The sequence below is a fragment of the Vigna unguiculata genome, chromosome 10, assembly GCF_004118075.2.
Source record: "Vigna unguiculata cultivar IT97K-499-35 chromosome 10, ASM411807v1, whole genome shotgun sequence".
Taxonomy (NCBI): Eukaryota; Viridiplantae; Streptophyta; class Magnoliopsida; order Fabales; family Fabaceae; genus Vigna; species Vigna unguiculata.
Window position 1 is genome coordinate 7,069,530 of NC_040288.1, and position 17,399 is coordinate 7,086,928.

General features: G+C 35.7%; 2 protein-coding genes across 2 annotated transcripts; one reads left to right on the forward strand and one right to left on the reverse strand.

Moving 5' to 3' along the window:
- Nucleotides 1-3,944: 3,944 nt before the first annotated feature.
- On the forward strand, nt 3,945-9,073 carry LOC114167601 (GPI transamidase component PIG-T). Its single transcript, XM_028052705.1, has 5 exons — nt 3,945-4,319; nt 5,513-6,757; nt 7,499-7,645; nt 7,735-7,915; nt 8,651-9,073. The coding sequence occupies exons 1-5, from the start codon at nt 3,960-3,962 to the stop codon at nt 8,842-8,844; spliced, it is 2,127 nt and encodes a 708-aa protein (XP_027908506.1). The 5' UTR covers nt 3,945-3,959; the 3' UTR covers nt 8,845-9,073.
- A 1,100-nt stretch (nt 9,074-10,173) lies between these two features.
- Nucleotides 10,174-12,075, reverse strand: LOC114166209. Its single transcript, XM_028050900.1, has 4 exons — nt 11,529-12,075; nt 11,075-11,209; nt 10,555-10,647; nt 10,174-10,465 (listed from the first exon to the last, which is right to left on the reverse strand). The coding sequence occupies exons 1-4, from the start codon at nt 11,833-11,835 to the stop codon at nt 10,329-10,331; spliced, it is 672 nt and encodes a 223-aa protein (XP_027906701.1). The 5' UTR covers nt 11,836-12,075; the 3' UTR covers nt 10,174-10,328.
- Between the last annotated feature and the right edge of the window lie 5,324 nt (nt 12,076-17,399).

Sequence of the window (17,399 nt, forward strand, 5' to 3'; positions counted from 1 at the left end):
TTCCTAGATTCCTAGGTGGCTCCTCCTTTTTCTCTTCTTTCTTAAAATCTTTCTTAAGAGTTAGTTTGAGCTTGATTTCTTTTTGAAAAAGATTTTCTCAAATTTTGTTGTTCTACCTTAATGCATATTTGCACCAAATCATTCAAATCTTGGTAAGGTAGAAGCTCAACTCTATCTCTTATATCAAGGTTTAAGCCACTTAAGAATCTAGAAATGGTAATGGACTCTTCCTCAATTATTTCTGCCCTCATCATAAGTAACTCCATTTTATGTCTATATTCTTCCACAGACATATTTCTTTGTTGGATTCTTTTGAGCTTGTTCATGAGCTCCCTATGAGCTCCCTATTGTAGTAGGAGGGAATGTGTCTCCTCCTAAGGGCTGACTTAAGATCATTCCAATATTCAATTGAAGGTCCATTACTTCTTAGCCTCTCTTGGACTATAGAAGTCCACCAATACATAACATACCCTTGAAAGCTTAGGGTAGCAAGAGGCACTTTCCTTTCTTCACTAACTTGATGGCAAGCAAAGAGTTGCTCGACCTTTATCTCCCAATCCAAATAAGCTTCAACATCATCCTTGCCTTGAAAGTGAGGCAAGTCTACTTTAACTTCTCTAGGAGTAGGGTCTTTTCTTTGTCTCCTAATGTGGGAAGGTTGTTGATAATATTCTCCTAATCTTAATCCTCCCTCTTCCCCATATATTGAAGCTCCACTTCTAGACCTTTTGCTAGAATTACTCCTACTTTTTAGCTTATTTTGGATTTTCTCATCTCTTTTCTTTAAAGCTTTGATTTGTTCCTTCAAGAGAGCAATTTGGCCATCTCTTTCCAATTGATCTTTCACTTTGTAAATTGCCTCTTGTTGTCTCCATAGTTCAAGTGATTTGAGTTGTTGAGAAACATGTTTTAAACTATGAATTGAATCCTCATAATCACTTGCACTATGTAGGGAGGATTGACTAGCCATGATTACTAAAAGCTAACTAAGAAATTCTAAAGAAGAAGTAAATAGAAAACTTCTTGAATTATCTTTCAGGAAAGAGAGGTGAATCACTTGGATTGCTTACTTACCAAGTCTTTCCTTGCCAAAGTAATTCAAAGAATATTGCACAAAACTTCTAAAATAGAATTAGACACACACTAACAATTAAGCAACAAAAACAAAAAGATTTGGAGTCTAACTATGCGACCTACTTTAGTGAGGCTTGATGTTGCAAAACACACTCACTGTCTACAAGCGCTTTTACTATTTAAGAAGGTTCTAATTAAGAGATGAGAGAACACCTAAGGCTCCCCAAAGACACTTAATTAGTCCAAAGAGATACAAGAAAGAAAACTTGAACAAATACAACTCAAATGAATACAATCACAAATTTGCGCAAACTTTAAAAGTCTTCAAGTGTTTCGCTCCACTCTTTTCTTTCTTCTTTTGTCTCACTCAAGTGTTTGCTTTGAATTTTCTCCTTTGTGAACTTCACTTGTAGCTTGGAGTTCCACTTTGGTTTCCACCTCCTAGGATGCTACCTTGAGTATTTGGTTACCTCCAAAGAAATCTTCCACCAAGAATGTAACACCAAACAAAAAAGCCAATAAAGAACAACAAGAAAAGCTTAAATGAAAGAAGAGCTAAACTCAAGTGGAATATAGATGAAACATACTCAAAGATTTAACAAAGAAAGACAAACTAGAAATAAGGCAAAGAAACAAGTTAAGCACTCAAATGAATTACCTAAAGAATGACACTAGAATGGATTAAAAAACAACCAAAAACAAGTTAGAAATCTGCACAGAATTTGAATTTTCAGCCACTGCCAATCCAAAAACGTGAAATTCAGCCTCTACTTCAGTGATTTATCATTTTTTCATTTCTCAACATTTTTCAATGATTTTTGTTTTCTTTACTTCGTCTATGTTTTAGCTAAAAGAGGCAAAAATTGGATCTGGATTTGCAATAGCCAATTGTTTGTGATAAATCAAATACAGAAAGTGTGCAGACAAATAGAATTGGAACAACAGTAAAATGTAACAGAAAAATGCTCTCAAACTCAAATGATGGTAGTGATTCTAGTGTACTTCTTTTGCCACTTTCTTTTGATCTTTTCTTTTGATTATTTTTGGCACTTGCTTGTACTCTTTTTGTGCTCTTTTTCTTTCTTTTTTTTATAGCTCTTACAGTAGCTAGTTTCCACCACAAATTAGAATCACCACCACACTATGCTTGATCATTTGCATTTTAATAGAAACAAGAAGAGAAGGAAACTTAAAGGAATCAAAGGAAGATTATGAAACTCAAGGAAACACAATGGAAATTAACTCTAAAGAACTTGCCAAGAACTAATTAACAAGTATGAACTCAAATGCGAAAATTAAAAGCACACAAAGCACACTACAAACGAAAAATGAAACTTAGGTGATTAAGCAAGCACAAGGAAAATTCCCACTGGACATTAAGATAACAAAGGTTATCTAGATGTGAAGGTTCATTTCCAAGGCTCCAAGGGAGAAAAGAAGGTGTATTTATGAACCAAAAACAGCAGCAACACAGTAGCAATACAACAGCAAAACAGTAGCAAAATGGAAAGCTAAACAAAGGAATTTAAGACATAATTGAACTACACGTTACTCTAGACAAAACATATGGATGAGAAAATTAAAATGACTCAAATAGATGAAATAGAAAATGAACAAGACTCAAACGAAAATTTAAAAGGCATACAAATTCACCATGGTTGAGTTCTTAGGCAATATGGCCGAATGGTTCCAAAGGAACAATGATAAGAACCATATAACCAATGAGGTGAAAAGAAGAAAAACAACAAAACAATCAAAGGAAGTAATGAACAACACGGAAATTGAAAGAAAAACTACAAAGAAGATGAACTTATCTCTTGACGTCAAGCTTGATCAACCAAGGCTCTAGATACCACATGATGAGTCCATCTTCAAGAGTAAGGAAGCCAAGGAGAAGCCATGCGGAATTGATTAAGCTTCCATGGAGAAGGATGAAGGTGCGAAAGTTAGAAAATGAGAGGAGAAGTGGTGCGACAATGGTGTTTGGAGAAGCTCTCAAGTGAGGTTGGGCCAACACTCAAGGAAGGGGGCTAGAGGAAACCAAGAAGGAGAACTCTAGCCTAAGTTGATTCACAAAAAGAGAGGAGTCTGGAGTCATCTCAACAGAGTTTCTCTACTATATTCATGAATGAAAATACAAGGGTCCTAAGCTCTCTATTTATAGTAGAAAAGGAGAGCCAAGTGGTCTAGAAAATGGAGGGAAAAAGGATCTAGAATGTGGTATTTGGAGCCAAAAGGAGAGCATGAGGCAAGTGTGACTTGCCACCTAAGCAAGTCACAACGGACTTGCTTCTAGGAGCATAAGAGAAGCTTGGTGACCAAGCTTGGAGCAAGAAGGATCTAGATTCTCTCACAAATGTGCTCTGTCTCTTGTTAGGCCAATTTCAAGCCCAACTCTTCTTTGGTCCAATTCTCTTCAAAGTCTAAAAACCCTTTAAGGCCCAATACATAGCCCAAACAAAAACCTTATTCTACAAAGCCCAAAATACAAGGCCCAAAAAATAAACCCTATCCTAATATTTACAAACAAAGAGTTTTAGGCTAGGTCTTCACATCTTCCTTGGCCCATGTAAAGTTCATCTTGGGCCTTGTATGTGCATTGAAGACCCATTCCTTTTGTATCCTCCTGGCCATTCTCTTGTTGTGGGTCCCTTGGTTAGAGGCATCTCATCAAAAGCTTGTTAAGAAATAATTGATTTGAAAAACATCTCATATATTTTGGAAAAGCTTATTCTAGAAAACCTGTTAAAAAAGCTTGTTTCAAAAGATTTCTATAATATGCAATATGAAATTCACCATTGAAATAAACCATTTCAAAATGTCATGGGGCTGCGGGTAGTAATTAAGGGGTGCAGTAAGCAAGGGCCCCATATCTGAAACGAGGAATGCAACTACGATTCCAATTTCCATGGCGGAATCTCTGTAGTAACCAGCACACAACACAGACACGCACAGTGACTCTCACTCGCCGCGCATTTCCAAGACCAACCGAAGCGACGCAACCAATGGCTCTTCCTCCCAAAGCCACTTTCCCTCTCTCTCTTCTCCTTCTTCTTCCTCTTCTTCTCCTCTCTCTGGTTTTAGCCACATCAACACAACAAGAAGAGTTCTCGGAGGAGTTGCTGCTGAAGCCCTTGCCCGATCGCAAGATTCTCGCGCATTTCCACTTCCAAAATGAAGCTCCTCTCGACGCCGATTCGTTCGCTCGTCACCACCACCTCTTCCCCAAATCTATTTCTCAGCTGGTTCGTGCCTTCTCCTTTTCCTTTTTCTTTTTATGTGATTTTTGTGAAAGAAAACGTACGAATAGTTTTTAATTGTTTACATGCCTCAGTTTCGGTGGATTTGGTTGTGAGGGATGCTGTTGAGTTTTTGAAAATAATGTAGATGCAAAACAACCTTCTAAGAAATATTTGAAGTCGGATGTGGGGATTCATAACCATTGGCTTAATTGTGTGTCGACATTTTCGTTTGTCTAAATTTCGAGAGATGAACACTTTTCTTAATTGTTTGAACAAGGAAAAATTATTGTTTTGGTTTCTGAGAAATCTTGTTTATTAAGTAAAAAGGGTTTGTGATAGAAGGCAGAAAGTCGGTGTAGAGTTTGGAAAAATGCGTTTTGCTATTGTTCGTATATTTTAGGGAAGCATATATGGCTGCCCCGCTGCTGCAAGTAGTTATTGGTGGTTCTTTTTAAAGAAGAAATGTCAACGGGAAGGGAGGTAGACAAGTGAAACGGGAAATGAGAGATTTATCCAATGCAGTAACTATAGCACTCTTTGTCCTGCTGCAACTTGACATTTGTCTGTGAATCGACTTTTTTGTCGATATAGAATGCTTTGTTTGTGAAACACACTCTATGTGCTTCAATAATTAGTTTTGAGATGTTTTCCTGGTGTAAAATACAGGTTTCAGTATTTGATTGTTTCGTTATCAAATAAGGACTAGGGTTTAAGTTTGTAGATTTAAGTTTTAATCATTATTTTTTTCATGTATAATCATTAAATGAAACATTGATGTTTGTAGTTCTCTTTGCTTTTCAATTTTCATTTGTGCCTTTCAGGTTTTTGTTGGGAATATTTTCTTACATTTCATTTTATCATGCATAAAAAATGTGCTGAAGAAGGAAATTGACTATGGCTCTGACTTAAATATTATTATTCAGAATAAGAATTAAGAACAAGAGCCTTTACCTTCGATGAAATTATTTTAAAGGAAATCAATTATATGATGTCAAACACTAATGGACATTCTGGGTTTTACTGTTCTAATAGTTATAGTCAAGTCTCCCTTGCTTACTCATTAGTTTTTGCTGCTTTTTGTGCTTTTACTCTTGTAGCAGCAACATTGTATAGGTTTGTTACATTCTGGTTGCTTAGAGAATATAGAGTTTGTCCTGAATATACTAAGTAACCCGAGTTTAGTGTTTAATGGACAGGTTCAGAAGTTTCATATTAAGGCAATGGAGTTATCTTTTACACAAGGTCGATGGAACTATGAAAGATGGGGTGGATTTGATCCAATATCAAGTCATAATGCAAAGCCTCCAGGAGTTGAATTGTGGGCAGTTTTTGATGTCCCTCCACATCAGGTTGATGCTTCTTGGAAAAATTTAACCCATTCACTATCAGGTCTCTTTTGTGCTTCCATCAACTTCCTGGAGTCTTCTACAACTTATTCTGCGCCTGAATGGACATTTCAATCAGCTCTGGGTAGTTTAAGATATGGTACACTGCCACGTGAAGCTGTCTGTACTGAGAATCTTACACCCTGGTTGAAACTCCTTCCCTGTCGAGATAAAGCTGGACTCTCTTCCTTAATGGATAGACCGTCTATTTACAGAAGCTTTTACCACTCCCAGCGGTTGCACTTGACAATGTCCTCAGCTGCTTCAGATGGGTCAAGATCAGGAATTATTCTACAACAAACACTAACAGTTGTACTCCAGCCTGATGATCAGAATGCTGATATGAACCATGTCAGCAAAGCAAAGGTACAACCAAGCTGGTCCCTGAGTTCAATATTTGGAAGAAAAATCAGTGGAAGGTGTGTCCTTGCCAAGTTGAGTAATGTTTACCTTCATGCTGATAGAGGTCTAGTTGCTCAACTTGAGAATCTCCATAAGAATACTACTCAATTTGCTAATAATGACACAGGTCCCGAAGATTATAGAGTGAACAGTGGCTTTAAATTGTCTGTTACTCCCAAGAGGATGCATACAGAATTGGGAAAGGGCTCCTCAATTCTGTATGAATACCCAATCAAAGATTACAAGGATACTGAACAATTTGATTTAGGCCTATCGTGGGAGCATCCAATTGTTTGGTCCAGCCCACATGCTCCTTTTTATGCTAGTAGATTCTTGATGGGAAGTGGAAATGAAAGGGGTGCTATTGCAATATCCTTGAAATCAACGGAAATGACACAGGGACTTGTAACCAATAATATTGAAGAAAGGTGTAAGTTGCAAGTTAATGTCCTCCAAGTTGTGCCTTGGTATGTTAAAGTATATTATCATACTTTGCAATTACTAGTTGATGAAAGACCTCGAGTACTCACAGATTTTGTTGAGAGAATGCGTGTTTTGCCTTCTGAAGACAAAGTATCGCCAGGGATGATGGAGCTTGTCCTTCAATTTCCTTGTGAAATGAAGTCAGCTGTATTGAGTATAGAATTTGACAAGGTTTGCCCGAATTCTTTTCTTACATTTGTAGTTCTTCTTCCTCTCAATATTTGCGTAACTTATTTTACGGACATCAAACTATTTAATTTAATGTCTGTTAGTCACCTCAGAAATGTTAATAAGGAACTCATTATGTTATACTTCCTCCGTTCCAAAATGACTGCATTTTTAGCCACATAAAAGTTTCAAATTGACTAATGTCTCACTTTTAAATAGAGCATTAAATTTTTTCTTCCCAGTATGTCCTCAATATTTATTATTGTTTTCAACACGTGTGCATAACCTAAACTGTAGTCATTGTGGAACAGAGGGAATATGAAAGTTAGATTGCTGTTAATACCATATGAAAGCAGGAGGAGGAATAAAGGATATATTTATTTGTAATACAACCTTTTAAAAGTAGTGATCGAAGTGACTGAGCCATGCTTAACCTGACCCTTCTTGAGTAAAGGTAAATTGCCCTTTTAGGTTATGGGCTTCACTTAAATTGGTCAGGACGGTAAAATATAGGCGCAATTAATCCTTTGCGTTTTTGGCAGCTATGCTTAAATGGGCATGGCTGATCCGTTTATAGCATACAATTAGGTATGACACCACGGCATAAAAGTAATACTTGTTTTATTTTTTCATAAATGTGGAATGCGAATATGTTCACTTAAGATCATTTTTAAGATGGATGATTAGGAAATCGGTTTCTTCGTATCAAAATAAATTTTGACTTGCTTTTGTTGGCCTGCATAGGGCTTCTTGCACATTGATGAGTACCCTCCAGATGCTAATCAAGGATTCGACATTCCATCCGCAATAATAAGCTTTCCTGACTTAAATGCTGGTTTGCAATTTTATGATAAATCTCAAAGCAAGTCACCGTTGTTGTCTAAATTACAGGTTTTTTGAATCTACACTCTTTCTTCTCATGACACTTACACGTATAATATTCTTTGTCATGCCTCTAACTATCCGGATCTATGTTGCAGGAAAAGAGTCCAGTTCTCTCTTACACAGAAGTCTTACTTGTACCCTTGACAACTCCTGATTTCAGTATGCCATATAATGTCATCACAATTACATGCACAGTTTTTGCATTGTATTTTGGATCTTTGTTAAATGTTCTCCGAAGACGAGTTGGAGAGGAGGAAAGACTTTTGAAAAACAAAGGTAAACCTCTGCTCTTGCCGTGTCTGCATATTGAGACATTAGTTAATCAATTTTGTGCAACAATGATTAATCCTCAAGCGTGGTACTTTTTTAATTAATAAGTCCTACCTTGATAGCCGTCGAAAACAAAAACATCCTCATCTTTTAAGCTTCCCCTTGCTCTCTGTGCCAGTTTTCTATATTATTGACTAATACCTTCTATGTTATTTATGACTGCATGCTGTCATCACAAACTAGACATGCAAATTCAATAGCAAACTAAAGAAATAAGTACTTTTGTTAGATTAATCTACTTGAGCTCTTTTGGATATAGTGATCCATGAATATGAATATTTATGTATCGTCATTATTGAAGTGTATTATAGCTAGAAACCTAATATCTCGCTAGGAAGAATAAGGGATTTCTTTCCTGAGCACGGTGCCTAAGCTGTAGAACAACCGAGTTCTGGATCTCCCTATGCCGAAAAGCTCCAATTCCCTGTGCAAATGCCAAGATTAACAGGCAACATGTCTTATTTCTAAAATCAAACTAATCGGTACATATCTGATATATATGCTCAAGTTTGTGGGGAGGATTTAATAATATAAATTTTGATGTGTGAGATTAACTTGTACATTATATGATACATTATTGTCTACAGACCTAGTGGTATATATTTTTGGCCCGCCTTCCCTCATTCTTATGGTTAAAAATTCTTATTGAGTTGCTAATGTTTTCTATTTTTGTACCTGTAGATGCCAGCAAAGCTGTTTTCCTTCGTCGAATACTAAATAAATTATCTGCCAAGCTTAGAGGCAGACCATTGGAATCAACTTCGTCCCCTTCATCATCATCATCATCATCCTCCTCCTTTGTTAGTCCAAAATTGATTCTCAGAGTATTACTGGTTGCAGGAATTGCAATTGCATGGCAATACTACTCACAATGATAACTTCCAACCCGGTAGTTTTCCGTGTACTATAGTCTGATTGCATATATTTTATGTACAATACAAACCTTACTTCCACTTTACCGTGTACTTTCATTCATACCTGTTTTTAGTCGACCAAAACAATGTACACGACCAAATTGATTGATTATAAAACAAAATTGTCCTTCTGATTTTCCACAGGTTTTAAGTAATAAAATGTGCAATACCCTTTCACACTAGAGGGCACTTGTAACTCGATGATTGGTAGTCATTGTGGTCGACGGCTTGAGTTTTATGATGGAAGTAAGCGTTCACATTAGTGGACATTGCTTTCGGAGGAGTCTTAAACCCAGAGGAATTTAAGAAACCTCAGTAAGGTCTATTTGTAGGGGATATCTTGGTGTGTTAGGAGTGGTATCATACCTATTTACACGAGTATTAGTGTATCTTCTAAAAGTGTCCTAGCATGGTAGCAGTAACCGTCTTACACAGTGTTGCATGTACCTATATAGTGGAGCTTGCATACAGGGCATGTTAAGAGGTGGTGTACCGTCCATGGCTGCTGTGAACATATACGTCACTGACATAAAATAGTTCTAGGAATTATGGGAAAATGGTCAAATCCGTAGTTCATTCCAGATTAACCACAAGGGGATTCAATCTTTGTTTAGTATATCTCGATTGGTTTCACTCACTGACTGAGGAGATCACCATCCTTCAAGCACACTTGTTTTGGCCGGCATTAATGGTAGGATAATCCATCATTTGTCATAATTTCCCACTAAAACAACTTAAATAAAGCATTGCTGTCTTTCACCGTACATTAAACATATATTTTATAACTATATCTCACGATTGTCATTTGCAGCAATAAATCAAGCATGTTTTTCCTGATCTAGCAAGCCAATTAAAAGGTATACACAGTTTATTAGTCTTTGGATGAAATGGAAGTTCAAAATAACTGAGTCATCATGAGAGCACATTTATACCCTCCATTGAGCACCTATCTCGTTAATGTGGCATGAAAGCTCACTGTTATTTTGGTCCAACTCTTCAAAGTAAACAACCAGAATGAGATATCATTTTCAGATGCCCAAATGAATCAAAACGCTATGCTATTGATTTCGGACCAACTGACTTCCGAGACTGCACTAGCTTACTCAGAAAATTATAGGTTTTATGTTTATGCAAGTTAGGGATATTAAACTTTTGGTTAATGGAACTTTTGAAAGATTAGGTTGCGAATAATTCTTTACTCCCAATTCTTGAGCAAGAAATTTCATTTTCCAAGCACTCGGAAGGTTCAATCTTTTCATCCTCTGCACTTGCTAAACAGGATCTGTTATCTTTCTTTATATTTTCACAGCATATCATACATATACACAAATGTACAGTAATTTTTACCAAAAAGGGCAAAAATGAAAGAGAAAAGGTAACTAACAACAAAATGGCAAATGTGGATTATACTTTGTTCTTTTTTTTTTAACCCAATGACACATAATTTATCTAATCCTTTTGTAGTTAGCTGCCACAATTGCCTCATCTTCTCGTATCCGCTTCATATTCTTACTTGAATAGCTGCATGTAAACTGGTTGCGTGCAATGCTCCCAGAGTGATCATCAATTTTATCTCCAATATCTGAGAAGAGTCCATTAAAATGTTAGTATAGTAGAGGCAGTTGGAGAAGAAACTGCAATGCCATAAAATGTAATGAATGCTGAACTTGCCTGACTTGTCCTCATCTATTTTTAGTTTCTTGAATAGGTTGACATCTTCCCATAGTTGCTTTCTCTTGCAGCTTTGGCCTTTCAGAATCTCGCCTAAAAGGGCAAAGAAAACAGAATTGCTACTTATAAATTGCAAACTATTTCCTCATCCTTTCTTCAGATATTAAATCTTGACAAACTTCTATAGATGTAACTAACAGAATTGTAAAATGTCATTTATAAGGCTTAATTAAGTTTTAAATTTCGTCAGACATAATTGTTATTATATTTTGCCACATGGTATGTTAAGAAATATGAGATTCATCATGCTTTGCTTCTTTATACTTCCATGTCTTAAAAAATATGAAATTTAATGATTAATAAATGATTGGTGAATTTTATTACTTCAATATTGTTTTAGTTTTACACAAGGAGAAAGCAAACAAGATTAAGAAGCAAGATAACATTCAGGCGCACTCAATTGAAAATATGCGTATTTATTAATAAAACCCATTTATAATCATGGAACTGAATTATGTACCTGAGCTGCTCTCTTTCAACTTTTTATTCTTGATCAAGTTGATAGCTTGCAGTTGAATTCCTTTATTGTTATCAGCATTCTCACTTTCAATCATCTTTCCAATCCCATCTTGAAAATCTAGTGAGTCATGTCCTCCTGATTATCACAACCATGTAACTAGAAGTTACATCATTCTTAAACAAAACACACATCCTATTTAGAAAATATAAGTAACAGAAAGGAATAAAATTGAAAAAAATATAATTGACTAAGCCCTCATGGAGTCCATGTTCAGGAAGACATAAAGACATGACAGGAAACTAGGTAAAACCCCAATTACAATACCTTAATGAAATACAATAAACGACCAACATTCAAATCAAAACATATAATCCCAATGAAATTGCTTAAGTAACAGAAAACTTTGAACTCTGAGATTTGAAAAGAAGAAAAAGGTGAAAGTGAAAAGACATACTCTTGAGTCCTACTTTGCAGAGTTTGCCAGTGACGAGAAGAGCATCGCATTGGTCTCTGCCAGTGGACAAGCCTTTGGAAGAGAAGAAAGAGAGAAGAGAGTTCCAAGTGAGAGAGGAAGCTATGAGGTCCACCCCTCTGCTGATGAAGTAACCGTTCAGCCTCAGCGTTGATGGGTCAAGCCCAAAGGCCCGCGAAATGGAGCCCAAGTCGATTCTCTGGTCCTCCCAGGCCACCACTTGGGCCACCTTCGAGAGGGAGGGGCATAGCAGCTTTATGGTTATCTCTCTGGGTTTCTTCTCTGACATCCACACACAACACAGCAACGGGAAACAAAATCAAACAGTGTTCGTGACTCTGCAAGAGAATCAGAGGGCACTGTTCTGTGTTGCTTCTAAGTTTGGTTCAGGTTGTGATGCAAAATCATCACTCATGATCATGCCTATGAGCTTTCCCTTTCTTTCCATCTCCAGAACTTACCATTACTGTGAGTGCTTTCTCGAATTGTCTATGATAATACCCACCATACCGATCATTGGACCCTGTGACATATACTAGGCCTCAATGTACGTTTTTTAAATTTAGGTTTCTTCTTGCACCACCACCATGGAAGTTTTAAGAAAAGTAGATTTTCGGATTATGAAATTTGAAAATATGCTCCAAAGTATATAATCTAGAATTCGAAGATATAGTTTAGATTTTATTATTACATATTTTGGATTATGTGATGTAAAAATATATTTTTAATGGTATGATTTGAAATATTTTGAAATTAAGTAATTTAAAAGTATAATACATTTTTTACATTATATATTTTTAAGGGTTAAATATGTTTTTTGTCTCTTAACTTTCAGTGAATTTTGGAATTAGTGCATTTTGAAATTTTGAACCAATTTAGTCCTTCATCTTTTGAAATACGTGGATTTATTCCTTTTAATCAAATTTTCTTAAGTTTATTTGACATTTCAAGCGCGCGTTTCACAATAGTATTTGACTTAACATTAAAGCAAAAATGTGTCAAACAGTATAAACAACTCAAATACAATCCGTACCAAACATCAAATAAATCTAACAAAATTTGATTAAAAGGACTAAATCCACGTATTCCGAAAGATGAAAGTATTGGAAGGGGGAGCCTTTCATCCATAAATGAAGAACAGTTTTGATGATGTCTACTGATCTAGGATAAAACATAGCTTGGTTCAGTTAGGATATGCATTAGGCAATTAGGTTCTCTTTATCAAATGTATTTCAGGCCTGTTGTGTAATTCTGCATATGATTAATTTTTTAACTAATGGATTAGCTGTGAGTATGGTACAAAGTAAGTGAAAGTATACTCACGATAATCGATTAGGTAAATTGCTAATCGAATTAGTGACAGCAAAAACCTTTGTATAAAAGCTGTTTTGGAATCTGTTTTGGGTCTGGAAAAAATCAGAAAGATCATGCAGTTTTCATCTGAGATAGAGCCATCTGAGAGACACAAAGTTTCAGAAGATTCTGCAAGATAACTCAAGTACAGATCCAAGAAGAATTGATGGTTGATTCTACCATGATGGATCTTGCTTGATTCAAGGAGCATCAAGTCAAATCTGCACAGCTTAGGTGTTTTCGTTTCTTGTTTTGTTTTCTGTATTTCTGATTACAGTAGCTTCAGTGTTTGAAGTGTGGACCTCGGTGCAATTGTGTGGATGCATTGCTCCTAGGGGGAGTTCTTGATTGTTGAATCAAGTTCTTGGGTTTTGGGGGTTAGAATTACATAGGTGTGCTTGTAATTCTTGGAACCTTTCTGTTTAGTGGAATCCTCCTAAGTGTGTTACTTAGGAGAAGACTGGATGTAGATTCTTTTTGAATCGAACCAGTATAAATTGTGTATCTTGCTTCTTTCTTCTCTCTCATAATCTTTCTTGATTGATTTAAACAGTCCATTAACCCAGAACTGCGAAATTGATTAATTGAGCTTTAAAACCTAAAGATTTATTCAAGATTCATCTTAAACCATATAAAAGCTTGTTAATCAATTCAGATCCCTTTATGGTTAAGATAATTAGACAGATCTGCTTTTAACAATTGGCACCAGAGCTGGCTAATCGCACGATAATCGATTAGAAAGATCCTGATATGTCTAATACATCTCAAACCTTTGCTGAAGGGGCATCCATCAACAGGTCACCTCTGTTTGCTGGTGAAAACTACCCTTTTTGGAAAATTAGAATGAAAATTTTTCTTGAATCAGTGGACAAAGTGGTCTGGGATGCTGTAGTTAATGGACCTTTTCAACCCATTAAAGTTGTGGAAGGCAAAACTGTTCTTAAAGAGTTCTCACAGTGGACTTTTGATGAAAATAAAAGGGCACACTATGATGTTAGAGCCAAAAATATTATATCCTCTGCACTAACTTTGGATGAATTTTACAGGGTATCTGTGTGTGAATCCGCCAAAGAGATGTGGGATGTTTTGGAGGTCACCCATGAGGGCACGGATGAGGTAAAAAGAGCAAGGAAGAACACTCTCATTCAAGAGTATGAGATGTTCAGGATGAAAACTGAAGAAAGCAGAATCTGCAGATGACTCTAATGATGATTATAACTTTGACAGTGAAGCTTTGAGACTAATGGTAAAGGGGTTCTCAAAATTTCTAAAGCACAAGAACAAATCTAACAGTAATTCTGCAGAAATTAAAAGATCTTCTAGGAAACAAGAAAAACATGTTCCAACCTGCTATGAGTGTGGAAAAATGGGACACATCAAACCTAAATGCCCTGCCCTCAAGCTGAAGCAAAAACTAGAAGAGAAAGGTGAGGCAGACAAGCACAAGAAGAAAAGGAAAGCTTACAACAGTGACTCCAACTCATCCAGTGAATCTGATGGAAGCATTGAGGAAGAGACCAACCTCTGTCTTATGGCTGGAACAAGCTCTTCTAAGAGCAGTGTGAGTAGTTTCAACTCCAATGATGATGAAAATAACTACTATGAATTACTTGATGCTTTTAATGAATTGCATAAGGAAGCCACAAAATTGCAAAAGTCAAATAATAAGCGTAGAGGAGAAATTAAATGGCTTGAAGGTAGAGTAAAGCAACTAGAAGAGAAAAATGAAAATCTGATAACAAGTCTTGAAAAACTAGAGAAATCTAAGAAACACTCTAGGTCCAAAGATGACACAAGCTCTCCCCAATGTGAAAAATGCCCAGGACAGCTAGAAAAGATAGATTACCTAATGAAAACTCTCTCAAAATTCACTTTGGGAAGATCAAACCTTGATGCAGTGTTAGGATCTCAAAGGAGTGTGCTTAATAAAGAGGGAATAGGTTACAGTGGCAAATCTAATCCATTAGGCACCAGAAGTTTTCTAGATATGAGTAAACCAACATCTGTCATTTGCTCCTACTGTTCTGAACTTGGTCATGCATCAAATTCCTGCTATTTTAAAAATTGTGGGGTTCCTAAAGGAGAGTACAAATGGGTACCTAAAGGAACACCTCAAACCACTAACATGAAAGGACCCAAGTTCAATTGGGTACCTGCATCTTCTCTTTAATCTTTGTTTCAGATGTGTCTTGATGCAAGGAAAACAATGTATTATATAATGGATGCTCAAGACACATGAAAGGAGATGTGAAGAACTTCTGCATGATATCTTACAAAGCCAATTATTGGTCATGTTACAAGAGGTGATAATAACAAAGGTCAAATTTTTTATCCATCACATTGGTCTTGGTTTATATTTGCTCTATACTTCCATAAATGTCTGCACTCTGATGTTAACCTGTGCTATTGATTTCACCTGCTGCGTTGTTAGTATTGTCATACTTTGTATGCCTACTGTGTTCAAACTGTGTAGCTGCTTGCCTAACCTTGGCCTTAATCCATTATCGTGTTCTGTCTGAAGCTTAGTTTGTGTTAAGTTCTGCATCACATAGTTGCTACTTAATTTCTCAAAAGGAACCCGCTAATCCATTATGCGAAATTGTTATACATTCTAGTTGTTATCCTGGTTGTTATGCATTATCTGCTGCTGCATCTCTTACATTGCTGCGCTGTTTAGATACAATTTTCCTGTTGTCCTGTATTGCATCCTAAATCTGTCTGATTTTTTTGCTAATGTCCAAAAAGGGGGAGAATTTGATATATTGATGGTTTATTGGTAGGGGGAGTATGTAATGAAAATGATATCTGTTATATGCCTATGCTGTTGTTTACTTTGTGTGCCTGTACTGCTGTTGTTGTTTGCTTAATGTGCTGCAGGTAGGCTTATCACAGTCCATGTTTTGGACATCATCAAAAAGGGGGAGATTGTTGGAAGGGTGAGCCTTTCATCCATAAATGAAGAACACTTTTGATGATGTCTACTGATCTAGGATAAAACATAGCTTGGTTCAGTTAGGATATGCATTAGGCAATTAGCTTCTCTTTATCAAATGTATTTCAGGCCTGTTGTGTAATTCTGCATATGATTAATTTTTTAACTAATGGATTAGTTGTGAGTATGGTACAAAGTAAGTGAAAGTATACTCACGATAATCGATTAGGTAAATTGCTAATCGAATTAGTGACAGCAAAAACCTTTGTATAAAAGTTGTTTTGGAATCTGTTTTGGGTCTGGAAAAAATCAGAAAGATCACGCAGTTTTCATCTGAGATAGAGCCATCTGAGAGACACAAAGTTTCAGAAGATTCTGCAAGATAACTCAAGTACAGATCCAAGAAGAATTGATGGTTGATTCTACCATGATGGATCTTGCTTGATTCAAGGAGCATCAAGTCAAATCTGCACAGCTTAGGTGTTTTCGTTTCTTGTTTTGTTTTCTGTATTTCTGATTACAGTAGCTTCAGTGTTTGAAGTGTGGACCTAGGTGCAATTGTGTGGATGCATTGCTCCTAGGGGGAGTTCTTGATTGTTGAATCAAGTTCTTGGGTTTTAGGGGTTAGAATTACATAGGTGTGCTTGTAATTCTTGGAACCTTTCTGTTTAGTGGAATCCTCCTAAGTGTGTTACTTAGGAGAAGACTGGATGTAGATTCTTTTTGAATCGAACCAGTATAAATTGTGTATCTTGCTTCTTTCTTCTCTCTCATAATCTTTCTTGATTGATTTAAACAGTCCATTAACCCAGAACTGCGAAATTGATTAATTGAGCTTTAAAACCTAAAGATTTATTCAAGATTCATCTTAAACCATATAAAAGCTTGTTAATCAATTCAGATCCCTTTGTGGTTAAGATAATTAGACAGATCTGCTTTTAACAGAAAGACTAAATTAGTCCAAAGTTTCAAACTGGACTAATTCCAAAATTCACTGAGAGTTAAGGGACCAAAAACATATTTAATCCTATTTTTAAATTGTGTAATTTAAAGTACGTTTTTAATTTATGTAATATCCTTGTATAATTTAGAATGTATTGTTAGATTATATAACTAAAAATATATATTTTATAATATATAATCTAAAATATTTTTATACATTAGGTAATTTAAAGTATATATTTTTTAGTTTGAAAGAAAAATATTTTAAATTATATAATTTATAATATATTTTTAAACTATCCAATCTAGAATATATTAAATTATAAATTATATAATTCAAAATAATTTGTTAAGTTATATCAACAGTGGAGACCTTTAACACTCTTATGGGTTATGCATCTTTTTATTTTTCCTTTACTTAAATATTTCTACACTTTCTCTTTGTACATCTCTCCCCTAAAGTGAGTGATCATATTAAACTTTAGTTTAATATTCAAAATAAGTGAATTAATATATGATTTTACACTCTTAAAAATCTAACTGAAGTTGGATTATGTTCAGTCTGGATATTTTTTAAAAATTGTTCAATTTTTATTTCTTAACAAAAAATAAATAAATTCTTCAAA

What these genes read in the sequence shown, in the direction of transcription:
- LOC114166209 (XM_028050900.1), bottom strand. Translation starts at nt 11,835, where the DNA reads ATGTCAGAGAAGAAACCCAGAGAGATAACCATAAAGCTGCTATGCCCC. An exon ending in CTGCAAAGTAGGACTCAAGA is followed by an intron (nt 11,210 to 11,528) that starts GTATGTCTTTTC and finishes TGTGATAATCAG; the next exon opens with GAGGACATGACTCACTAGAT. An exon ending in GTTGAAAGAGAGCAGCTCAG is followed by an intron (nt 10,648 to 11,074) that starts GTACATAATTCA and finishes TTGCCCTTTTAG; the next exon opens with GCGAGATTCTGAAAGGCCAA.
- LOC114167601 (XM_028052705.1), top strand. Translation starts at nt 3,960, where the DNA reads ATGCAACTACGATTCCAATTTCCATGGCGGAATCTCTGTAGTAACCAG. An exon ending in TGAGTATAGAATTTGACAAG is followed by an intron (nt 6,758 to 7,498) that starts GTTTGCCCGAAT and finishes TGGCCTGCATAG; the next exon opens with GGCTTCTTGCACATTGATGA. An exon ending in AAGACTTTTGAAAAACAAAG is followed by an intron (nt 7,916 to 8,650) that starts GTAAACCTCTGC and finishes TTGTACCTGTAG; the next exon opens with ATGCCAGCAAAGCTGTTTTC.